The sequence below is a fragment of the Anoplolepis gracilipes genome, chromosome 2 (assembly GCF_047496725.1).
Source record: "Anoplolepis gracilipes chromosome 2, ASM4749672v1, whole genome shotgun sequence".
Classification (NCBI taxonomy): domain Eukaryota; kingdom Metazoa; phylum Arthropoda; class Insecta; order Hymenoptera; family Formicidae; genus Anoplolepis; species Anoplolepis gracilipes.
The window spans coordinates 21,467,422-21,494,331 of NC_132971.1; the positions used below are offsets into that span (position 1 = coordinate 21,467,422).

Genomic DNA, 26,910 nt, shown 5'->3' on the forward strand with positions numbered 1-26,910 from the left:
TTTAAAATAAAATTCTTTTTAAATAGTTTCATTTTAAAGTCCGAAGAAAGAAAGAGAGAGAGAGAGAGAGAGAGAGAGAGAGAGAGAGAGAGAGAGAGAGAGAGAGAAATATATAATTTGACTAGAATTAAAATTTCGACAGAGTTTAAGTTCAGCAGACCCCAATGTCAGATTCATGCAAAAACTCCAACATTTTTATTCTTGTGCATAATTCAACGACCGTCGTTACAGCTGGCACAAAGTAGTAAGATATCCTTCCCTTAAATACAACTCAGTTTCTTTAGGTATTACTAGAAGAAAAAGTTACTGGCTCAGAAGAGATTCATTCATCAATAACAAAAGATATATTATTTTTTTCACTAACCATCTATATGTATATATGTTTGAGAAATTCCTTTTCCATTCATTATACAATTTACACGATTTACAAAGAAAAATAACAAAATCCTTTGTAGATTCAACAGAGAGATTACCAGATCCGTCAGGTTCCTCCCGCTAATCCCTTTTACTTTGCCCACTCTCTCGCTTTCGTCTCCCAGAATTCCCATGCTAATCCGGAACTGAGGGAGGAGTCGGTACAAGAGTATAACGTGACTTTTGTCGAACTGTTCTCGATAGAAATAAAAAAAAAAAAAAAAAAAAACAGAGAGAGAGAGAGAGAGAGAGAGAGAGAGAGAGATGGAGAATTATCCATCGGCCGGGACGGAATAAGTTAAACGCTCTCGTGTATATATAAGGGCGCGCGGGGCGCCGCGGGATGAATAATAATGAGGGACATTCACGGGGTTGCGGGGGAATACCTCGTCGGGCGCCTTTTCGTAAAAAGGCCGTTAAGGTGCTACCTTAACGATCCCCGGGGCCTCCACGGCCGCCGCGGCGGTGAAAAAGGGAGATCGAGGGCCTGCACGTGGAATGCAGACACGTAATGCTCGCAGAATGCGCCCGGGCCGCCGACCGCCGGGAATTATTAGTGCGAGTGAGAGAGACAGAGGTAGGACCCTCTGAATGCAGCGGGTCGAACAGGTCTATACGTGCGGTATCGGGTGTAGGTAGGTAGGTAGATAGGTATGTATATATACAACACGCATATAAACGCATACACACATATACATACACACGGAGGTACGAACAGGTACGAACAGGGGACCTGCCGCCGGTCTCTCTCACGGGGGCCCGCCATTCGCCTTCGCCCCCTCCCCCTCCCCCTCCTCCCGGTCCTCCTTCTCGGTTCGTAAGGCAGACCTTTGTTCGCGATTCGACGAGTCCGAAATCGATGTGCGATAAGACTCTCGCGATTAGAGGATATATAATAAAATATATCCTTTCTCTCTCCTGTCCGAAAAGAAATACACCGAGACGAGGGCCGCACAATTGGCTACGTCAAGTCGAAACAAGGTATCATCGACATTTCTCGGATATTATCTTTATATATATTCAAAAATCAAAATTATTTAAGTATCGAGTCTTCGATTATAAAGTCTGAATTAAATTATTCAAGGCGATTCGTACGAAATAATAATACGGCGAAGAAATGGCGAGAGGAATCAGCGAGATATGGATAAGAAAATGACTCGTTAATGAGAATCTATAACGTAAGATGATAAAGTGTTTCATATTGAAAGCGCACACGCACACACACACACACACACACACACACACACACACACACACACACACACACACACACACACACACACACAGCGAGAAGTGCAGCGGGTTAGTTAAGACGAAATGGGGTGACCGAGGACAATCGGCAACCGCGAATCGATTTCGGTGGGAACGGAAAGGAAGAACCGCAGAGAGACGACAAGCGGGAATCTGGCTTCTAAGCGAAGGATCGATTCTGTCGTCGCGACGCGGCATGACCGCCCGTGTGAGAAACTTTTAATTGCGTTCCGCGCGCGCGCGAGCGGAGCGGCCCATTTCGTCGGGACTCGGGGTCGAGAACCGGAACGAAGGGACGAGAAATAATCGTGGTATAGGTAGGTAGGTAGGTAGGTAGGTAGGTAGGTAGATAGGTAGGTAGGTAGGTAGGTAGATAGGTAGGTAGGTAGGTAGATAGGTAGGTAGGTAGGTAGGTAGGTAGGTAGGTAGGTAGGTAGATAGGTAGGTAGGTAGGTAGGTAGGTAGGTAGGTAGGTAGGTAGGTAGGTAGATAGGTGGAAGAGGGAAGAGGTGGAAGGCAAGAAGGGAACGAAGGGAGAGCGAAGGAGGGCGGCGAAGGCGAACGATGGCGCGAAGGCATAAGTTATGCGTGTTCACCGAACGAAGAATTGTCTCGAGGAATGGTAATATGGGGAATAAGGTGGTGGCGCGTTGTATGGAAGACGAATGTTGGGAAAAAAGGGGTAACGACTGCGGTGAAACCGAGTGAAGCGGTATATATGGCTCGAGGAATGCATCCGATATTGTGGGAAATCACATTTTTAACTTTTCCAAATTATTTATCTATCAAGTATAGGGTAAACTCGGGTAAGATGGCCATAGTTTTTTTAAAATGCAAAAAACATACTTTTATTTTTGTTACCTTTTAATAAGGTTTGGCATATTATCTTCACTGAAGCTTCAATTATGTAATATTATCGAAATTAAAAGAAAAATATTTAATAGAAATTTTATGTTATCAAAACAGTACAACGTAAGCATTGGCCATCTTACCCAACTTTTATGGAAAAGATGATCATAGTGACGCGAAAGATGGCCATAATATTTATAAAAAAATAGTGAAAACGAAAATAAAAATTTTTAGTCATATAACAATTTACATATCTTTATAATATGTCCAACGTCGATTACGATAGCTTAACTATAATTTATTCGACGTTATAACGGTTTTTAGTGGACGAATGAAAAACTTTGCGGGTAGTCAAAAGTAAAAATATGATGTAAAATTCACAATATCGTTATTTCGAACAATGTATGCACATAAATTACTGTAAATCTCGATTATCTTTGATAATGACTAAAAAAGCGCGCTATGTAGCGATTATTGAAAAAATTACAACCTACAGCCGTCTTTTCCGTATGGCCATCATACCCTAGTTTACCCTAATTTATTATAAATTATAATTTTTAGTTATATACATAGTTTTTAAATTATTTATCCCTTAATTAAAATTTAATAAACTTCATTTTTAATTATAATGTAATAAATTTTATTTTAATTTTTGTAATTTAATAAATTATAATTAAGAGAAAATAAATGGTTTGAAAAACCATTCAAAATTTTATAATGCTGAATTAACTGTATCATATCGATAATCGTAAACGTAGAGAAGGATATAGAAATAATAAAATAAAAGCAAGATCAAATTTAAATAAAATTGAAACTTATTAAATTATTGGTTCGAAAATAATTACCCCGAGATTGAGTCCACATATAATCTATTATAGGATTATCAGTATCATCGATATATTATATTACTATTCGCTGGAAAATCATGTAAAATGTTCGCGTGTGAAAATATTGAAATATTTTAAGCTTGTCTCCCGAAATATATTATGGATATATTAAAATGGATCAAATGGATTAAATTGGATTATTGTGTTAAAATATAAGCTATGATTACATTTTAACTTTTAATTTTAATGATTACTTTTTAATTTAGTCTTTCAAGTATGACGTTATCGCGAAGAAAATTCACAATTTTCTTTAAAGTCTCTTCAAATTGTCTTTCTGATGATGTAGCTGTATACAAAATACTTCAAGAATGATTTAAACAAGAGTCGGAGTTTTATCGAGAGAAGAGAATCTTTAAACTCGTGCCAAGATGGAACAAGTACAACAATCTTCCCCAAGTTTATATTGAAAAGTAGAGTTATTAGCTTCAGAAACACTATAACATAACAAGTCGAATTTGTGCAAAATTTGTAAATAAAATTTGTCATAAAAGATTTTGGTTCGCCTAAAGACATATTATACATATTCAACGGCACATTGATCCCAAATCCGGACGCTAGCATTCGTCATGAAAATTCTCCATCGGCCGAATTAGCCGTAGCAAATTGAGCTAGCCTGTTGAATATGAATATAAAGTGCTCTCTCGCACTTACCTTCTCCCCGAGCTGCGGGCCGTCCTCCATCGTGTGCATAATGACATCCGACATGCGGGTGTCCAACTCTCTGACGGCATTCTTGATGTTCAGTCCCAGAGGATTGTTATCGTTGTCCACTGCCCCGACCAGCCTGCCGACCGTTTCCACGTAGCCGGACCATGCGAGATCCAGTTCGTACGCCGATTCTGTCAGACAGCCTCTGCAACGTTTACATATTTGCATTTTTTTTTTCTCGTCGTTTCCTCTCGGAGGACGTGAAAACGCGGCGACGATGATCACGAATTATTACACGAGTTTATCAGAAATCGTTTTCTCCCTCTCTCTCTCTCTCTCTCTCTCTCTCTCTATCTATCTAGTAATTATATCAATTTCTCTATAATAATTACAAATAATTACAAATCTGACAAACTGGAAAAATATATATAATTTCTCGATTCGCAGGACATTAATTATAAAATAATAATAATAATAATAATAATAATTATACAATAAATTGAAATAATTATAATAATTATCAATTCAACAAGAGCAAAATTAATCAAGGAAAAAGCGTCGTTATTCGAATGATTCAGTGGACTGCCCACTGCGGAGAGAAACACGGATTTGCCACATTCATTTCGACACTCACAAAAAAAATTGGTTTCAAAAATTTTTCTAAAAATCATCCATGACTCACCTTACTACGTTTATACAAAAACCGTTGCAGGATTGCACGTTGTATCTGAGTCCTTTACATTTTGGACAATAGGTCATCCTGAGCAGGGCATTGTGACACGCTTCTTGCTGAGGACTATTGCTACCGCTGGTGAATAGCGCGCTATCGATCTTGTCAAGAAAGGACTCGCCGAGATTTAAAGCCTGCACCAACACTCTGATAGCCTCTAGACTCTTGCTAATTTTTTTAAATATATCTTGCGGCACATCGCCAAACGGCTGTATGTCGTCCATCGTCTTGTACAGGCAGGACTTGAATTTTTCGGTGAAATCCCGACGGTCCTGGTGCTGATAGAGAACGTGATGATAGGCGATGGGGAAGAGATAGGTGAAAAATTCGCGGAAGCGTTCCTGCAACCTGTCCCGCGTCAACGATTGCTGTAGATCGTCCAGGGTGTCGGTGGGCGACACGTAGTCCACCATCGCCTGGTAGAGTGCCCGGATCGACGGCATTGTCAGCACCGCCATCGACTTGTACACTTGCTCGAACATGATCAGCGTTTTGTTCTCCGACTTTCGCAGCAGAACAATCACCGTATCTGCAAAGATACGCGCGCTTTCTTTAATATTTGATGATGCGAGAGAGAAGAAATCTGCATTCCCTCTTTCAATATCGCGCGACTCGTGTAACTCGGAAACTGCGGAAATGCTGAAAACTTTTACAATTTTGTCCAGAATCCGCTTTTTCCACAGCAACTGTATATATTTAAGAGAGATAAAATCCAAGGTTTTTCCTGACAATAAAAGTAAAAGGTACGAGATAAAAAATAATTCTTTCAAAGCGGAGAACAAAAGTGTAGCCTTTAAAGGTTTAAGATAATAAAACGATAAATCCTTTTTGAAATATTATCTCTTGATAAAATAATATAAATCAAATGAATATATACTTTCTTTAAAAGACCTATCTTTGCCTTGAAAAACAAGTCGCTTATATTTGTCGTTGTAAAAAATATTACAAAGAAATCTCCATATAAAAATTATACTTTAAGAATATTTAAAAATTATAATATTAAAGAAAATTGCTCGAGGGATTCAAAGAGTTGAAGAGAGCTATCTATCTGGAGACTATTGATAGCATTTTACGTACATAATTCACCTGCGGTTTATCCTTCTTTTCTCCCCTTTTATCCGTTCTTTTCCTAATCTAACTCGATCAAATGATTCCTCATGCAAATGCGCCCACTTGAGATTTCGTGAGTGTGACAAGAAGAGCGTGCTTAAGAGACGGGCCAAGAACAAGCGCGGTCGCACTTAATCGTGAAGGCGTAAAACGAAGAAAACGGACGAGAAGAAGTGCTTCTCGATTCTCGCTTCAGTTTCAAGTGGCTCAGGCAAGAATTTATGCATACTTCTTTCCATTCAAAAGTGTGCACCCTACGGTTCTAATGATCCTATTAAGGAACGTGACGAATAATCAATAGTAAGGACGACAGTTATGTTTATATTAATAATATCGATTTTTGAGAATAAAAAAGTTTGTTATAGACAATTTTCAAGCTCTGACAATTTAATGCAAATGTACAAGTATTGCGTACGTGTAAAAAGAAGCATTGTAATATATAATGTACGAATATATTATACAATATTATAGCATACAATTATATATCATTAATAAATATTACATATTTAATGTAAATATTTGTTACAATACATAATAAATATTATATAATTTCATAAAATTATAATATAATTATTAATGATATTATTTTATTATTAATTATAAGAGAGAAAAATAAACAATTATAAGATATGATATTAAAAAAAAAAAAAAAAAAAAAAAAAACATAAGATTTCGGAAATTATGCTCCATGTAATTTCGATATAACCAATTTCAGAAATTATACAATTATATAATTAGAAAATCATTCGAAATGTTTCTGTCGAAATATCGATTTCTTTTCGCGAAAAAACATGTACAATACTAAAATTGGACCTATACCGAAAATATACCGGTTTCGATACCTGATTTGCGACATATTACGCCTCGGAATTATACTTCGCGAACGAAAGTCGTGCCATCGTAATTTAAGTTATTTTTCAGGCCTTGTCTCCTTTAATTAAAATTAATGGCCATATATAAAAATACACGTTGCGATATCTCGCAGCCGTCATCGCTGTCTCTCATTCTTTCGAGAGAAAAGAAAAACAAATGGTAAAAAAAAACCTTTTAACTTTCCTTGTGTGAAACGTTATTTGTCGAGGCGGATTATGCCTGTGTTAATTAAGACTTCAAAAGCGATGTGGCGCGCGCGACTATTCGGATTCTGTTTTCCTTCAATTACGGAGATTCGGACGCTGAATAGACGGAAATAAATCCGCAATGACAATGACCGCAGGTATGTAATCCCTTTTCGTGTCTATTAACTTACGTCAATCTTAATTAAGCCGAGTGTAAAATGAGACATTTTACCTATATTAATTTCTTCGTATCCGAGTCTCTCCGTTTATCGAAAAATTTTGTCAAGATCTTTTTTCTCGATATATTTATGTAAGTGATACTGTGTAACACATTTTAAAAGACAAGTATTTAAAGAGATAATTGAGAAATTTGTAAAATCTAATATTAAAAATTTCGAAATAAATTATTAATAAAATAATAAAACGATTAAAAGGAAAAACTTTCTTAAAAGTTTGTTGAAACATCTCTAATAGAATATCTAAATGTCAAGCAATATAAAAAAATACTTTCTTAATAATTTCTACGGCTAATAGTGCAGATTTTTTAAAATAATCTATTAAATTATCTTAAGAAATATCGTTTTTATAAAAGGCAAAAATTTAGGCATATTCAACACTAAATCAGTCAATAAATTTACTGATTTAAAATTATATTCGTCACAATTGGAGGTTCCAAAACAAATGAGATAAAAATTAAACCTACCAGTAAGAGACAGCGACAAAGTACCTCCTCTCAAATATCATCGTTCGAAGAAATGAATAGTTCTTTACTTGATCTCGTCCGAAAAAGTTTCTTAAAAATAGGTACACGAGTCAATAAACCATGCGACTTGAATCAAATTTGAAGACTCGAAGATCGAAGAGAGCTCAGTTTCGGTAAGAGAGAGAGAGAGAGAGAGAGAGAGAGAGAGAGAGAGAGAGAGAGAGAGAGAGAGAGAGAGAGAGAGAGAGAGAGAGAGTGCAAAAAATGTCGACGTCATACGCGAGACGCTCGTTCCCACAAAGATGCAAATACTTGGCGCTGCAGGGAGAAAGAGAGGGAGAGAAAATAAGTTTTTCGCGGCGTCGAAAATAGCAGAGAGCGGAGCCTGTGCTTGAATTCTAGACTCTAGATACCGTGTTACCGAGGCAACGACACGCGCTTTGCGAACACGCCTCGCGCGTTGCCGCTATCTTCTTCTGTCATATTTTCCGTTTCTGTCATGCGTGTAAGTGTGCGTGCGTGCGTGCGTGCGTGCGTGCGTGCGTGCGTGCGTGCGTGCGTGCGTGCGTGCGTGCGTGCGTGCGTGCGTGCGTGCGTGCGTGCGTGCGTGCGTGCGTGCGTGCGTGCGTGCGTGTGATGCGTATCGGTTAAGCATATACACAGGTATAAATACCGGACTGACCACGTAATCGAAGTGACTAAAGAGAACTACCGTGTGGATATTGAAAATTAACGTGAGGAAATTATATTTCCAGAAAATTAACGAAAGAAAAAGAAATTAAAAATCTTGCGCGATTAAGATAATAATATAGGGTAAACTGGGGTACGATGGCCATAGGCTGTAATTTTTTTAATAATCGCTACATAGCGCGCTTTTTTAGTCATTATCAAAGATAATCGATATTTACAGTAGTTTATGTGCATACATTGTTCGAAATAACAATATTGTGAATCTTATATCATATTTTTATTTTTGACCCGCAAAGTTTTTCATTCGTCCACTAAAAACTGTTGTAACGTCGAATAAATGAGAGTTAAGCTATCGTAATCGACGTTGGACATATTGTAAAGATATATAAATTGTTATATGACCTATAATTTTTATTTTCGTTTTCACTATTTTTTTTATAAATATTATGGCCAATGCTTACGTTGTACTATTTTGATAACATCAAATTTCTATTAAACATTTTTCTTTTAATTTCGATAATATTACGTAATTTAAGCTTCAGTGAAGATAATACGTCAAACATTATTAAAAAATAACAAAAATAAAAGTATGTTTTTTGTATTTTAAAAAACTATGGCCATCTTATCCGAGTTTACCCTATATATATATATGTATATAAGAAGAGATATGAGGCAGCGGGCAATCTGTTTTGTATTATACTTCAATAGAAACGTTGTAGAATAATTTACAATAATTTATAGTAACGAGATGTAATATGCAAAGCAATAAGGATGTGAGTCACGCGAGTTGACATCGCGGCGTTAATTTCTCGCATGCGAGAATATTCAGATCTGTCGCTCTGTCGAGATAAGCGCTCGAAATAAGGAGTGACATGTTTGCGGCATCTGAACGCGAGGCCGATGCCCAGGAATTAAAGAGATGGATCGAGAGAGCGAAAGAGAGAAAGGGGAGAGGGGCGGGGGGTGGGAGGGAGAGGATCAGAGAGGAGGGATTCGCACTCTCTCTCGTCCCCGTATATGGCGGCACGCCGAGAGCGGCTTCGATTCTTCGTGGACCGAAGACCGAAGACCGGCAAACACGATGAGGGAGCATGTGTACCCCCGGTACCCCGCGGTGAGTTCTCCGAGTGCCGGATGTCGGGCCCTCGGGGCCCCGAGGCCCCGGAAAACCGTCGACCTCGCGATCATTTTCGACCATCGTTCTTGGAATGTGCAAGCGGAATTCTCCGATAGAATGAACGCGATGGAGATCTGATTTCTTTTTTCTTTCTTTTTTTTTTTTTTTTTTTCTTTTTTTTCAGGAAGAGAAGAGCATCTTCTTTTCCTCCTACCTTTTTGTCGAGCCTTCGCCGATATAACGACCGATGAAAAATTCCATAAGTCAACGTGTCGAATAAGAGCTCCTTAGTGATTTTAACGTCGGAAACGACGGATAAACCGCAGGTCATTTTAAGAGAGTGCACTTTTTTTTCCATTACCTGGGAAACCCATTGGAAAGTTCAATACATTCCAAAGAATGCGTATTGTAACGACGAATTTCTTAGGCCGACGAACTTTTCAGTGTCAACGTCTTCCAGTGAAGAAATTATTTTATTATTATTTAATAAATAATTTTTTTTGTATATACTAAACTCTGTCTTATAAAAAATATAAAGAACATTAATAATCAAAGGCCTAAATCCACTTTACAGTCTTTTAAAAGAGTTTATAATTTAATAATGACATTTTGCTCTCTTGTATTTATCTCTCTCAAATCATTCAAAAATTTTCCTTCGTTATACATTACATAGGATTCGAAACTATATTTACTTGCTGTAACATTAAAAGTGCGATCTACTAACATTTGTGTCGTTGACTACGAAATATTATACATATATCAATAACTCGATATTAAATGCGAATATCACCTGATATCTGGAAAAAGTCATTTCAACATTCTATGACACTAAAAAAAAACATACATTAAAATATGCAAAAGTCACAGTAAAGTTTAATTTTTATTTTCCAGCGCAAAGTTCTAAATAAATAAATAATTTAAAGATGGTAGAGCCAATATCATATTGAGAGCAATAGATTATGCACACGCGTATATAAGTAAGCTGAATGATCACTTAATTATTTGACTTTCCCTAAAATATAAATTAATCGACGATGGAAATAATTTTAAATTGTTTTTACCGAGAAATGTAGATACGTTATCACATTTGTAGAAGTAGTCATACATATTACGAGTTTACATATGCATATAGGCATCCTGCTTTTCCTACGAAAGCACTATTGCTCGGTAATGCGAACGTGCTAGGAAGCGAGGAGATAAAGTATCCTACCTTTAAGAGTGCTGGCGGTGGTGACGAGGAGACCCTGCAGACTTTTGCTATGAAATTGAATCAGACTGTGGAAGTCTTCCCAGGCTTTTTGCTTTAAACGCTCCTCCATCTCCTTGCCGCAGCACTTGCCATGGCACGTCGCTGGAAAAGAAAAAAAACGAAAAAAGATGCTTCGCATTATTATTACGCAACGTCACCCACGTTTCAACGCTCCCCCTTCGACTGGAGCTAAATCAAATTGGAGCACGATGAAGGGGAGGGACTTGAGCTGAACGTCAAACTGCATATAAACTCTACCGCGGCGTAAAAGCTCAGTAATCCGCCCTATTTGTGAGATCGCTTGAAAAAGACTAATGTAATCGAAATGCGATCGCGTAATCTCTGTAACTCGATCAAACGGAAATTTTATTATATCAAATATTGTTTCATCACACAAGCGCGGAATTTCGTTTCGTCGAATTAATCGAGTTTCCACGCGCAATTTTACATTTCGCTATACTCTTTCTATCACTGTTTGTCAAATTTTCATTATATTCCGGTATAACACGTACATAATTCATAATTTTACATTTTCCACAGGGAAATATCGACGTTCGAATGAACTTTTATTAATTTAAGATTTCGATATAATTGACAATTTCTCGCTATATAAATTCATAAATTCTTTTTGACGAAAAATTTTTTATATTTTTAAAACAGCTTTGACAATTAAATAAAAAAGGATAAAAGTGCTAATATTACGTTTTCTTTATATAAAAAAAATTGATTTGATTTTTATTTCAATATTTCTGTAAACAAGATCGAGTCATGATACTTTTTGATAAAATTCTCTTTATCTCTCTGTCTCTGTTTGTATGTCTTTCTCTCTTTTGGGACGCGCGTTATCTAAAATTCCGAAGAAAATAATTCCCAAAAAATTGTTTAGTCCACAGAGAAAATTGAGAAAAATTCAGACAGCTATTCTGATTCCAAGTCGTTGCGCGCTTTAATCTTACACATTATAAATATGAAAATATTAAATAAATAAAAGTCATCGCCTAATATGTATGCGTTTAGTGTTAATAGCAATGTTCGGGAACGCTAATAATAATGTTTCCGCGCGATAATTTCAACCGAGATCAGAAAATATGCCGCGTCGCAATCGATCGAAATCTCGCGGTGACGTGCATTCCTCTTCGCCTCTGGGGGAACCGGTTTAGCGAACGAAGCTACATCGAATTTAAAGACCGAGCTATATATGTACGAATAAAAATATAGATAACCATAGGGATGGATTTAAATATAGAAATATAAATTTAAAAATGAAAAAAATATGATATATAAATAAGTAGATACAGAAATATATATATTAAAAAAATAAATATGTTTTATAGAGATATATTGAAGATTAAAGGAAAAATTTTATATATAAATAGATTTTTGGAATATTAAAATATCAAGCTTGAGAGAGAGGGAGAAAAATAAAAAAATTGAATTGAAGGCTAACAATGTTCAGATAAAAAACAAGACACATGTTGATCAAGTTAATAGTGAAATAAAAGAAAGAAAAAAGTAAAACATGTATTATTATCTGCGTGACATTAATTTAAATAAATATCTAATATACATGTGTAGAAAGTCAATACTTTTTTTTCTGAAAAGAACGAAAGAGAACGTTAGCGTCACTTATCGGAGAGAACTAGATTTGTAACGATATCTTTCTTATTTTTAGACTGATAAAAATAAGTTTCACTATACACACGCGCGCACACACATTTGTTTCGTAAACGAGTAACTTGTAAAATTGATGGAAAAATATACGCGGACACGCATGTTATGTAATGTGCGTCACGTAGAGTCGTATATTTGCCAATAGGATTAATAGTTTCAAAGTTCTAAAAAACATCATAAATCACAAAATCCACAAGGAAGTAAAACATGTGTGAATAGAGAGAAGACGAAAGAAAATCTGTAAAGATAATAGTCATACTACGATGAACGATATAGTCATGCAAATGATTGATTCTTTGACATCGCAGAATCGATAGACACGTTAAATTTCTCTCTTGTTAAATCTTCTCCCCTCTTCAATCGCACGAAATAGACGCGATATTAAAAAAAAAATGTTTGCCTAATGTTTCAAAGTATCTTGCAGTTATGCCAATATTTATAATTCCAATTCGTTTTCGTAGAAAAATATTTCCGGGAAACTCTTTAATTTAAATTTTTTGCGTCACGTAATAAAAAAAAAAAAAAAATAGCATTTGCTAGTCATTATTTTCAATCGTCATTCGCGAAAAATTAAAAATTTACGCGTATAAAAAAAAAGATACTTGCAATAATTTACGCGTAAATTTGTTCACAAAAAATAACTTTTAATATAAAATATTATTATTGTATACCGAATGAATGTCAATATCGACATTTTAATATTGACATTGGATATTTAATATTAATCGTAATATGAATTAATAATAATAAGTAATTTTAATAATCACTTGAAATCGCACAGTATTATTAATAAGTGTAATAAGTGTGTCAATATCGGGAAGAGACTATTAATATCACAGTATAATACGTAATAATAATAAATCAATCAATCGATCAATCAACATATTAACAATTAATAATAGAAATATAACAACAATAATAATTATTATCAAACTAGAAAAAATTTCATTTGATTATCATGAATAATTAATTATATTCGAAAATACTCTTTGGCTGACACTAATTATCCATTAACAATAAAATGACTTTAGAGAATGAGAAATTGAAACACTCGCAACATTAAAATAAACTCATTAAATATTACATCAAAGAAACTATTTTGACAAACGAAACGTGTAGCTTCATTTCGCAACGAATATCAAAAAGTTCATCGACCAATATAAATTCGTGATTTTTGAGAGAGAGCCCTACATTCAGCTAAACGTGATTGCACTAATAATCTCAATTATGTATCTTTTATTCAATCAACGTCATATCCGGTCGATCGCTTTTTCTCACCGCATCTATATTTATCTCTCTTGTTTTTCATTTTCTATCTCGGAGCAAAGTATATCCATGTGAGAGAAATGTCAGTTTCACCTGACTTCGATATTGCTTTCCAACGGTATTCCCTCGAGGGACGCGTTCACTCGTAAGTAAATATCTCGTGTGAAAGGTGTGACAAAATATAACAGAATACAAACTTAAAACGATAATAGAGGTGTGTAAAAAGTAACAAGTAATTCGATATAAATTCCAGTCTCTCGTGCGAGGAAAAATCCACTTACTGTTCGAATAATCCTCAGAGCCCGACACGAGCGTGATGTTCTTAGATTCAAAGTACGGCCTGACCAGCTCGCAATTGCCGACGATCTCGGTGACGTTGTCCACGGACGTCGTCTTCGAGTGGTGCAACGATTTCGCGTACACCGAGCATAATACACAGTGGCACCACACGAGGAGGATCGCGAGCAGGGTCGAAGGCGCGGAGAACGCCACGGCTCGCGGTATTATTTTCATTTCGGCAAAATGGCCCCGGATGGCGACGAACGGCAATAATATACTTAATGTGTACGAATGCAGAGAGGCAGAGGGAAGAAGAAACCGCGAAAATTCGCGAGCGATACCTCGGGGATCTCTTTTTCTCTCTTTCGCGCGTGCGATAGAGTTGCTTAGTTTCTCCTCTCTTCTTCTCGCGTTCCTCCGCCTCCTCCTCCTCTTCTTCTTCTTCTTCTTCTTCTTCTTCTTCTTTTACGGATTCGTTCCTGGCGGAGTCATCCACCGTATCGGAACGCGATGATTGTTTGCCGAACGGCGGACGCGCCGTCAGACGGCACGACGACGACGACGAAAACGAGCGACGGCAGTGCTGCGAGCACTCGGGGCATGCGGCGCGAACATTTGGTGCGTTCGCGAAACAGGGGAGGAAGAGGAAGAGGAGGAAAAAAGAGGTGAAGGAGAGAAGAATGAAAGAAAGAGAAAAAGAGAGAGAGAGAGAGAGAGAGAGAAAGAGAGGTCAGAGACGGCGATCAGCAAAGCGCGATCCAGGCGCGATCACGTATATCCAGCGATGCTCCCGGCACATGCACGCTCGACCACTTTGCTCCTATCGCACTGTGTAACGCACATATGTGATTCTACGTGTGTGTCGTATGTATATACGTAGATGTGTGTGTATATATATATATATATATATATATACACGCACACGCGCGACGTACACTCGTGCACGTTGGATCGCACCGCGAACGCGTCGCGAGAGCGAAATGGGAGCGAGATGGGCGCGCGTCGACACACCTCCCCTGAACGACTCGATGCGACTGAAGCGCCGGTCCAGAATCGCTCGAATATACTATACTCGGCCGTATGTACGCGAACGCAGCGCCCCCAACAGTCGAGTCCATATAACCGCTTGAATTCTTGAAAATGTCGATAATTTATCGATAATCGGCAATAATTCTTTGATATATATTCTATTTTTATCTACTTTTGTTACATCTAGAAAAAAATATTAAATATTAAATATTAATATATTAAATATTAATATATTAATATATTAAAAATATATATATTAATATTAAATATTAATTTAATTAATAAATTTTTAAAAATATTTCCATTAATCATGTACATATATATTTTATATTTATAAAATATAAAATATGTGTACGATTAATTAAAATATTTCTAAAAATTTATTAATTTAATTTACTAATTAAAATATTAATAATCATTAATTTTAAGATGGTATATATTAGATATATTAATATAATATAAATAAAATAATAATTATATAATTATAAGTATATATAAGAACAAATAAATATTAATCATTTATTGTCAAAATATCTTTCAGAATACAAAAAAGAAAAGGAATACATCAGATTCTGCAAAAGATATTGCGCCTTCAAGCACAAAGTTTATATAAAAGTGATCAATCTTCTGGTCTGATTGACCTGCCACACGTTCAACGCCTCGTATTCCTCGATACATCTGTACACGGGATCGGGTTTAAATCCTTTGCTCGTGCATCGCTCCAAAATGTCCGACACTTTAATTGTCTTCTTATCGCCGGCAAGTTCTCGTATCAGGTGGAAAATTCTATTAATCGGATTCTGTTGCGCGTTATTTGTACGTTGTTCGGAATAGTTGATTGAATGCTTGGACATCTCTACCAATCTGTTCGCTTCTGCAATGTCATCTTTGTCGACCACATTTGATAATCGCAGTCGTGCTAACGCCGTTGACAACCGAAGAATAGCTAGCAGATTACGAGCGGAAGTAAACGTTTTGTCGTGGCTGTTACGCGCTTCTTTTCGCATTTCCACATAAGAGTCTGCAATAGTAAGATTTTGAATTACATATTTGTTGTTGAATAAAAATTTGATTTAATATAAAATGTAATAATATAAATAACACTAATAATATTTTATATTTTATATGTATAATAGTTTAAGAGAAATTCATGCTCATACACACCTACAATATATTCCGTTAATTCTTCTGATACAACAGGTTCTTTTGTCTTACACAAGTTTATGTATTTTCTTATCAATTTCATATCTATAGCTTCCGTTTCAGTCGGAGGTTGCGAGCAATGTTGATGCACATATGTGATGTGTTGCGCTAATCTATGAAAAATTATTTGTATTTATTAACATAATACACAAAATAATAATAAAGTAAAAATAAAATACTAGAAATAATTAAAAAATAATTAAATGAAATTAAAAGAAATATCAAATTATAAAAATAATACGTGGACATGCTTACTTAAGATCGTTACTTCGGTCTGCGCGATCCTGAATAAGCCACAATAAGTCAAACCGCGACAACAATGCGGCAGGCAATTGAACATTTTGTTCTACCGTTCTCTGCGGATTATATCTGCCATATGCCGGATTGGCAGCAGCTAATATGGATACTCTAGCGTTTAAACGGGCCATTATGCCGGCTTTAGCAATAGATATGGTCTGTTGTTCCATCACTTCGTGAATCGCCGTTCTGTCCGCGTCTGCCATTTTATCAAATTCGTCGATGCAGCAAACCCCTTGATCCGCTAATACTAAAGCTCCGCCCTCCAATATCATTTGACCAGTTAAAGGATCTTTCATGATTGCAGCGGTTAAACCCACGCCAGACGAGCCTCGTCCTGTGGTATACTGTGATCTTGGAGCTAATCGTGTAATGTAGGATAATAATTGCGACTTTGCTACACCAGGATCTCCCATCAAACAGATATTAATATTGCCTAAAAATAATGAGAATAAGATTATTTCATCAGATTGTATCTAAAATATTTTAAAACCAAAATACATATATTAACATTCAATTTTTTAAAGTAAATATATAAAATTTATAATATAATATACAAAATTTCATTAATTACATATCCTCACCTCGAATTTTAATGTCGCCTTTCTTCTTGTCCGTTCCACCAACAAGAAGCAAAAGTAATGCCTTTTTCACATCCTCGAGACCGTAAATTTCTGGAGCCAAGGAACAAGCCAACTTGTTGTAAAAATCATCTTGCATCAGCAAACTTAATTCTTGATCGGTCAACTCGGTATTACTCTCGTCTGCCGTATCTACGTTATTGAGACATACTATTTTCTAAAATCAAAGAAAAGATTAATTTAATCAGTCAAAGAAAATCGTACAATTGTAAAATTGAGTTATTCTTACATGTGCATCCAAATATGTCTCGCTAGAAAGAGCAGGTCCTGATCTAGCATTGAAACCTGTTTTCAGAAAAGGCAAAAATACACCAGTGACGATAACGTGATCACCAGGCAAACAATTTCTCGTTGTTTCACCTCGACAGAAGATAGTTAAGGATCGTGGTATATGGCCAACTGGAACTTGTTCGCTCTATAAAAAAAAAAAAAAAAAAATCAATAGCATCTCAAGAAGAAGTATATAAGTATTCATAAATAAATTTAAGATGTTTAAATAAACTTACGTGTTCCTGCAATTTCATCTCTTGAAATTTGATAAACTTGGAACCTTTGGTCTGCAAGTATAATCTGCCACCAGATTTGTTCACACGACATCCCTCGCTTGGACATGTCCGCAATGGCATAAAACTTAGAGAATGTACCTACAATTAATTAGTTCATATGTAATTTTAAAAATTTTTATATCTTACATATAAAAATTATAAATTATTGAATTATACAATAATTACTGCATATAAAAATATACAAATAAAATATAAAATGTAATTTTTTTACCGGTTGGCTCACTTCTGAACCACATTCATCGCATGTATATGTCGCTACAACAATCATTGGCTTAACTTCGGTAGTTTTAGTAACAATGCCTCTAACTGTCACCAATTTTCCAATCTTGTCTGCTTTAATATCTCTTACAGAGTATGCCTTAGTTTCAGAGAAATTTTTAAAATACACTTCACTATAAAGGTATTGAAACTTTCATTAGCCTTGATTCTTACTTTTTATTTTAAGAACCTAATTTTAAATATCTGAATATAAACTAAGTTTTCTTACAAACGACGCATCAATTCGGGAGCATATTTAACTCTGATGTCTTGAGCTTCACCTTGTGCCCTGGTACGATTCTGTATTAATAATCGATGCTCCATATAAATATCCAATGAATCTTTAGGTAAGACAATTCTTTCCTTGAAGTCAGGTAATATTTCTTGAACCAACTAGATTAAATAAAAGAATCAAAATTTAATTAATTTTCAAAAATAATTGTAAAATATATGTAAACTCCAATATATATTTATTATATTATTTAAAATAATGCTATATATTTGTAGTTTTATCTCTGTCAAATAAATTTTCATATAGTAAACAGAATATAGTAATAGCTATGAATATAGCAATACATATGTAAGCAATGTCATACGTACGTCCAAAACTAAATTAGTGTATCTTTTTGTATTATTAGCGACAGATGTGGCTAGTTCCTCATCAAATGATTGCACATCATCCAAATCGATCTCAAAACTAATTTGTTCTCTGTGAGCTATCTTGGTAAGCTGTTGTCTATATTTAAAGGTCTTATGTTCTGTCTTATCATCCATTGTCACAAATTCCAGGAAAAAGGTTTTGAATTGTTCTGAAAAAATTACTGTATATATGTGTGTGCAATTTTGCCTATCCAATTTATTATTTAATAGATTTATAGATTATTAAAAACAATTAATGAAACAAACTGGTTATACAGATACGTAAGCATTTTCTTTTCTATTCATAGAATAAAGCAAGTCTATAAAAATGTAAAGGTCTCACCTTTGTCTTTAGTATAATCTCTCGTCACTTTATTCGCCATGTTTTACAAATATTAATATACACAATCTTAAATTTGAAAGCAGCAAGAACTCTTATTTTTTAACGAATATTACAGTTAAAGAAGGCTCCTCTATGTTTGCCTCCCTTTCCCGCGCAAATTAACACCATAACTTATAAAATATATTGGAGAGAAACTAAAGAAATAATATGAACGACAAGCGTGAAATCTCCAAAGATCGCTATTGGTCCAATTTGTTTTGGACGAGCATATCATATGTACACGATTAAAGGCCACTTGCACCAAACTCCGATTAGCTTAATCGTTGATTAAACTATATCTTTGTCTCTTTCAGATAAATTCAAGAGAAAGAGAAAAACATATAAGTTAATCGGTGATTGAAGTTAATCAACGTTGGTGTAAGTGGCCCTAAATATAAAATTTATGAAACTAAATCCTTGAAAAATTTCCCTGCAGCTATCTATTTCTGCTAAAGTCACTAGATTACCAAGTACTGCAATTAAGAGAAACATAGCCGCCATTTTGATTCCATGTTACGCGGCCATTTCAATTGTAGAAATGTATTATAATTTTTTGTAAAAATGAGAGAAAATAAAACCATAAATTATGAGTAAATAAGTATTTTTTATTTATGCTTTGTATTTGTTACAGACATTTTTATTGCAATATTTCTATATTTATTATCTATATTATATTTATTGTAAATCTATAATAAAATTATCTATTATAAGTTGCACGAAATTAAACAAACATGTACAATAATACAAAATTCATTAAATTAACATATTCTATAAAAATTGAATTTGTTAAATTAACACTTAATATTAATAACACTTATAATTATAAAATATTAATCTTTTATTCGCGAAATTTGTCGGTCGCGCTTTTGATATTGATATCGATCGCACAAAAATATGAGTACATTCTAAAGTAAAATATTACAAAGTTTAAAATTAAATATTATCGATCACGCTTAGAAAAAATCTGCAGCAAAACAAGATAATTTATCCTTTTAGTCGTATTTAGCGAATTTTATTTCGCGTTAACTAGTGTTTTACTTGTCGGAAGAATCTTGATTTGATCTAATCGATGGGCTAGTTATCCTCTATTGAATGCGACGATAAGTCGATTATAATTAAGGATTATAATTGTCTGCCAAACAAAATATCTTATTTTTATCACGAATACATTATATCTTATTTTTGATTGCCAAAGTCGTATAAAATTGTACATTTAAAAATAAATCGGTATTATAGTGTCTACATCCGCGTTCGATTCCTTACTAATATTATAATTACAGATTCTGAAATATGCTCCATGTCGAAATATTTTTATTGTTGTATAAAATATTAATAATCGTATATGGTGCGCACGCACCTTGTGTTCCAATTATTATAGAAATAACGTGTATTACAATTAAATATTATAACCGTCAATTTATTGTACTTATTCATCGTGTACAACGCAAATGCATTTGCAAAACTTAAATCACTTTATCTTCTGATTTAATCATTGGATTAACATTGAAACTTTGTGCATCCTTTAGCGTCGACGAATATTTTCTTCAAAAAGTCTTACAAAATATATTCAAATTTTTTTCATTTAATTCAGATATATAATATTTTTTTTTAATTGAGAAATATAGATTTATTAATAATTCTTTTGGCCGCGATAGGCTATTATAGTTACTATTTCGACTCGGTAACGAGTAGCGGTAATTATAGTTACTTATTAAAAGTAACTTTCCCATCCCTAGAGATATCCATATAAAAGGAAACGATGAAAATGTACTTCTAAATTACGTAATTCAGTTATTGTTATTATATACTGCTTGCATCTATATTCGGCAATTGTATGATGGATCGCAGTAAAATACATTCTTTTTCACACAGGATACAGTATGAATAATCAGAAATTAAAATGAATATTGATATTCATCGCGTAATCATTACTGCTTCTCAAAACACCAATATGTTACATTAGACAACATATATAAATTTGCGTCGTACTTAAAATGGTATTTCTATTTAAAATCGCACTCAATTTGTTTTATTTTATTCAATCTTTCTATGGATTTTCTATTGACAAAAGGGATAATGATCGCAATTTGGGGTTTATTATCATTCAAAAAGTATATATACATTCCGTAAAAATAAATAGTTGTAATGATCTAAAATACGAGTAAAAACGAAAGGAATCCTAAACAAATATCAATATTTTAATATCTGCGATTCCTTCAATTTCACGATATCACGATGCACGCAACCTTAAAATTTCGTGTAATAATATTACGTGTGCGTTGAAGAAACCTTATTTCTATGAATCTCATAAGTATATAACTCTAAAATTTTTAAACGGTAATATTGGACACATAACTTTTGCATTATTATTTAATTGTCATTTTTTATTGAACCTATATCCTTATATGTGTTATCTTCACATTAATTATAGGATTTAAATTTAATATTTAAGAAAGAGCAAATTTAATGAGTTTATTTAGTAAAATGTGAGACGTCTTTTTTTTGTTCTTATCTTCCACTGTAACTGAATGCTATTTTATAAAGTTTCTTGAGCGTTTCTCTCAGTGCGTTACAATTAACTTTGCAGTTCGTTATACTTATGATATAATTCTGGTACGTTTATTAAATCGCCGAATCATTAATTTCGGATTAATTTTTTTTATTCAAAAAGTACCAGGTGAAAAAGCGACGACACTATTGATCATAATATAAGTGAAATAACAAAACTATATATTATTTACGTCAGCGATTATATCAAATTTATTACCTAAATTTTAAACATAAATAGCAGATATCACTATACGTAAACAGTAAACATCGAGAAAGCGAAAATATTGCCGTTAAGAGTGGATACATGACTTTCAAACAATATTTTTATATAGTTTGGAAAATTCTTCTCAAGAGCAACCACATTTAGTTGCTAGTATAATTTTCAGCGCTTTAAAATCTCATATTATATTGCAAAAAGTTTTCAGAGTCTCTCTAAAGTCAGTAATAGTGAAATAAAATTTTGAAATAAAATACAAATAATTTTAAATAATATAAAATACTCGTCATGTCATCCAACCGCGAAAGGAAAAGGAAAAGAATCCATCTCACGCACCAACAGAAAATTGAAATTCATCAGAAAGCGAATGCAGGTGTCAGTCTAAAAGAAATTGCTGTTAAATATAAAATTCATACATCGACAGTTAGAAAAATAAAGAGGACTATAAAATATGAATCGGTGAAGGAAGGAATAAATCTACAAAGAAAATCATCGCACTCTGTCTCTAATAAGTATAAAGATTTGGACGATATATTAAACAAATGGTATGTAGAGGAGAAAGAATCAGGAAACAAAATTACCCACGAGCTACTTTATACGAAAGCAAAAGAAATCATAAATAATGTTGGGACATCATCACCAAAGAATCTAAGCAATTGGCTGGAAAAATTTATACATCGTTACAATATTCAATTACACTTTAGTGAATTTAGTGACTTCCCGTATAAACAAGTGGATCAACAATTGCTTAATTGGTTGCTAGAGCAAATAATAAAACGGGATAATATTTCACAAAAGAAGCTTAAAGAGGAAACACACAAACTTATGGACAAGTTTGGTGAAACATCAATATATGATAGAAGATACAGGTGGCTGAATAGATTTAAAAAATGTCATGAGATTCTAACAAAACCTGATATTTTACAAAATTTCGATAAAAAAAATGATGCGACCAATCTACCTGATTTAGATGAACAACTACTTAAGTGGTTAATAGAACGGAAAAAATCAGGAGATATAATTTCACATAAAATGCTTATAGATAAAACATCGGAACTTATGGGCAAATTTAGCGAAACATTAACAGAAAAGAAAAAACAAAGCTGGCTGTGGAGAATTAAGAACCGTTACCAAAGGTTTAGAATTAAGAAAGAGATTTTGCAAAAAGATAATGATATCGATCAACCTGATGCTGAAACATCAATTGAAAATGTAATAGAGGAAAACATCGTTCTTGAGGAAAAACCTAAAGTGCTAAGTTTTAGTGGAAAATCTGGAAGAGAAGAATATCCAAACCCACAACAAAATATTGTAAGTGTTGAAATTACTGATCAATCTGATGCTGAAACATCATTTAAAATTGTAATAAAGGAAGACGTTTTTCTTGGGGAAATACCTAACGTGCTAAGTCCTAGTAGAAAATCTGGAAGAGAAGAATATTTAAACCAACAGCAAAATATTGTAAATGTTGAAATTACTGACCAATCTGATGCTGAAACATCAACTAAATATGTAATAGAGGAAGACACTGTTCTTGAGGGAATACCTGAAATGCTAAGTCCTGTAGTGGAAAATATGGATGTGACGGAATATGAAAATGTATTTGTCCAAAAAACCTAACAAAATATATCAATTTTTACGGAATAACTAAAGCGAGAAAATATTAACAACGACTGGGAACAATAATGAAGCAATAGATACGCAGGACATCGAAATTGTTGAAATTTATCTGAAAGTTCAGCAGAGATTTATACTAAAAATTGCAAACATTTAAGATTATATTTACGCAGAAAAAGACTCAAGGTAAGTTGGTAAAATTTTATGTTTCAATAATAATATTTAAGTTTTTATTATATTATTTTATTATACAATATTAGTTTCATATGTGTAAGATAAAGTATGAATATTTTATACGTAAAACTTAAAATTTAAGCTTTTATGAATATTTTTCTTCGCATTGTTTAAAAATGCTGATATAAAATAAACAATAATTTTTTATACTGTTTGTAAATAATTTTTAAATATAAATTTAATTTATATAAATAGTAATATTTAAAATGTATATAAATAATAATATCTTTTAACTAAAACTTTTTATAATTAATAATTTCAAATTTATGATAGTGTCTACCTGCCAGAAAAAATAATTCAAGAAAAAAAGCTTTTAAAAAATATTAAATTCAGATTTTTTCTCAAACTACTTTCTATACACATATGTTTAAAAAAATAAATATGTTTTAATCGACAAAATTAGAATTTTTAATGTATTTTTAATATTAACATTTTGACTGTCTGAAATGAGAAAATGTAGAAAAAAATTACATACTAGTCGTATATATAAACAAAATAATTCAAATCTCTCAAGTTATTTTCAAGACGGATAAGTATTAAATTCATCAAATTGATATGCAAACAGATGATATATGTATTTATTTTAAATTTAAATAAAAGAATACCTTTTAGGTATTCAATAAAAAAATCTATAATAAAAAAACGATAGATACGCCGACTTTCGTATAAGAAATATAACCTAGTTTATAAATGGTTCTTTATAGTTTTTTAAGAATGCTGAAATCGACAGTATCAGTTTGTCTAATCTCATAGAAAAATGTTAAAAATTCGTGAAAAAGTGAAAAATATATATTTTGGTCTCTTTAAAACGAATTTTGATTATTTTTCCACGGCTTTAAACGAATAAAACATATACTTCTATCATATTCAGCAGCTTCATAACTATAAGAAAACACCTATAAATTACGTTACACTTCTTAGGGCAAAATTTAGCCCATTTTACTTTTTTGTTTTTAAAAATTTTAGTACACAACTGAGAAACTCATTATAGACTTTAAATGTATTTGTAAAAGTTTTATTAAATATTTTTGTGGCACAAATTATATTACTATACAAGTTTTCTCTTTGCTTAATAAATAACGAGTATGTTTTCAAGTTTAAATATACATGGAACATATAATTAGAGCTTTAGAAAATTTAATTTGGCAAAGGCTGCCAGATCTATACAGAATAAGATTTTAAGTCAATAAAGGCCAATAACAGAACCAAACAGCAGTTATTGTTAGTATGAGCGACTCTGTATTCAACAAAATGCTTAATACATATGAAACTAAATGAATATAAACTTACAAAAAACTAAACGTTTCAATCTCTATTTTGAGATCTCCTCAAAATAGAGTTAAATACTTATCTTATACGCATATATCTTTGATAAACAATTTTTCTTAAATATTTTTACTTTAATTGTGGACTTTGAATCTAACAAATAGTAAATAATTTTTAAAATAATTTTATATATAATATATATGTATAATTTATAATGTGTTATATTTTTAGCCGACTCACGCTGACGATATAAACTGACAAGACAATTGAAGAGATATATATAAATTTCGCCGAGCTATATATAAATTATGTATCAATGAAAATTATATAAGTAAGTTTATGTTTGATATTGTATCATGATTTCGATAGTTTTAATTTTGACGATTTAATAATTGTTTAATTGAGCGGAATTTTTGGATGATGAAATTTACTTCAAAACTGTACGCACTTTGTCTTTGTATTTTGCGTTTTGTAAGGATTTTAGACCTGACCGTTTCGATGAATTCTGATATTTATTTGGAAAGCAAGCTAAAAAATACATATCGTGTTGATGTCATTAATATAAAGAAATTTTCCGTAAGTGTGACTTTATGTAATATTGAGTTTTAAATTAAGAACGCATTGAAAAATTATACTTTGAAAAAATAAATAAATTATGTAAATAATTAGTTTTTAAGTAATGAAAAAAAAAACAAAAAATGAACTATTTATATAAAATATTAAAAAATTTTAAGTATCTTAATTTTAACATATTGCGCCAAAATAATTAAAAAGTGATAATTTTGTTGTTACAAACTAGTTATTATTATTATATTATTTTAATTACTCTAGGAAATAGATAATACACATAAATAGATTTATTAAAAAATTTAATTACATTAATTGTTCCTTGATTAAAATTGTATTATTACTGTATAATTCCTATTCAATTTCTATTCGATTTGTGCTATAATGTTTATATTATATTATTAAAATATTTGTGCTTTTCGTTTTATGTAAGAAACAGACACATTTTTGATTTGTTGAAAATGAATGCTTGAACTTTGAGAAATGTTTTGTATATTTTCATAAGAAATATTTTACCATTAAATAAATGCAGATAAAGTAGTTCCTCAGATATTTATTTGTTGAGAATAATACTTCATAAAATTTGGAAACATTGTGAAAATTCCTATCGCCGATCACGTAAGTGCGCAATATTTTCTATCTAATAAAGATAGTTTGCCCAAAAAATGTGGACATTAAAATCAAACTTTTTATAACTAATGATTTGAAATTTATAATAGTCCCTACTTGCTAGAAAAGATAATTCGAAAAAAAAAGCTTTTAAAGTATATTAAATTCAATTTTTTTTCTCTGATGTTTAAAGAAATAAATATATTTTAATCGACAGAGTTAGAATTTTAATGTCTTTTTAATATTAATATTTTTACTACCATCTGAAAGAAAAATACGCAGAATAGATTTTATGCTAGTCGTACATTTAAGCAGAAAAAGAATTCAAATTTCTCAAGCTAGACGGATAAAATGACGAGTAAGTATGCTTTCAAGTTTAAATGTAAATGGCACATAATTAGATCTTTGGAATCTCTTCCTGAACTCATAACGCTTTTATTAAACTTGATACTAATATTATCTTGTCTTATATCTTTGATAAACAAATCTTTGTAAATATTTTTTAGTTTAATTGTAAAAGCTTATTATAACTCTGAATCTGATAAATAGTAAATACAATAATTTTAATAAAATAATTATTTATGTAAAAGATTACGCGCAATTAATAATATATAATATAAAATATAATACTAATAAATAATCCATAATGTTTCATATATTTGAGATCTACAATTGTGAATCTAGCACGGACTCGAACCAATTGATCGTTTTACCATGGCACTGAAAGTAGATTCAGCCATGTAGTTCCATTGATCCATAAAATGGATCCAGTTAGCGCCACTGTCCCGGGAGGGAAAAGCATCTGAAGAAAAACATAGGGCATGGTGCCTCTCTCAGGTTTCTCTCTGGTCACACGATTGGCTATCAAATTTTCGGAACTAGACCCATGAAAAATTTCCCTGCAACCATCTAT

The 26,910-nt window shown here is 32.8% G+C and overlaps 3 protein-coding genes across 4 annotated transcripts in view; 1 reads left to right on the forward strand and 2 right to left on the reverse strand.

Annotated features, from left to right (window-relative positions):
• Nucleotides 1-14,954, reverse strand: part of Dally (division abnormally delayed protein) — a 51,902-nt gene extending 36,948 nt beyond the window's left edge. Inside the window, exons 1-4 of the mRNA XM_072910776.1 lie at nucleotides 13,925-14,954; nucleotides 10,668-10,808; nucleotides 4,732-5,308; nucleotides 4,053-4,254 (exon numbers count right to left, since the gene is read on the reverse strand). Of these exons, the coding sequence (XP_072766877.1) occupies nucleotides 4,053-4,254; nucleotides 4,732-5,308; nucleotides 10,668-10,808; nucleotides 13,925-14,156 (1,152 nt within the window). The 5' untranslated portion in view covers nucleotides 14,157-14,954. The remainder of the gene's footprint in view (nucleotides 1-4,052; nucleotides 4,255-4,731; nucleotides 5,309-10,667; nucleotides 10,809-13,924) is intronic.
• Nucleotides 14,955-15,456: 502 nt separating this feature from the next.
• On the reverse strand, nucleotides 15,457-19,080 carry Mcm7 (minichromosome maintenance 7). Its single transcript, XM_072910775.1, has 10 exons — nucleotides 18,899-19,080; nucleotides 18,517-18,725; nucleotides 18,146-18,309; nucleotides 17,870-18,050; nucleotides 17,599-17,736; nucleotides 17,322-17,507; nucleotides 17,036-17,249; nucleotides 16,410-16,887; nucleotides 16,116-16,267; nucleotides 15,457-15,972 (listed from the first exon to the last, which is right to left on the reverse strand). The coding sequence occupies exons 1-10, from the start codon at nucleotides 18,936-18,938 to the stop codon at nucleotides 15,557-15,559; spliced, it is 2,178 nt and encodes a 725-aa protein (XP_072766876.1). The 5' UTR covers nucleotides 18,939-19,080; the 3' UTR covers nucleotides 15,457-15,556.
• Nucleotides 19,081-21,800: 2,720 nt separating this feature from the next.
• On the forward strand, nucleotides 21,801-25,662 carry LOC140663048 (uncharacterized). Of its 2 annotated transcripts, XM_072886908.1 has the most exons (3): nucleotides 21,801-23,507; nucleotides 25,053-25,152; nucleotides 25,298-25,662. In XM_072886908.1, exon 1 carries the CDS (start codon nucleotides 21,993-21,995, stop codon nucleotides 23,322-23,324), a length of 1,332 nt encoding a protein of 443 aa, XP_072743009.1. In that variant the 5' UTR covers nucleotides 21,801-21,992; the 3' UTR covers nucleotides 23,325-23,507; nucleotides 25,053-25,152; nucleotides 25,298-25,662. The 2 variants fall into 2 exon arrangements, with proteins under 2 accessions (XP_072743009.1, XP_072743008.1); XM_072886907.1 differs by having other exon boundaries at nucleotides 25,053-25,662.
• The last annotated feature ends 1,248 nt before the right edge of the window (nucleotides 25,663-26,910 follow it).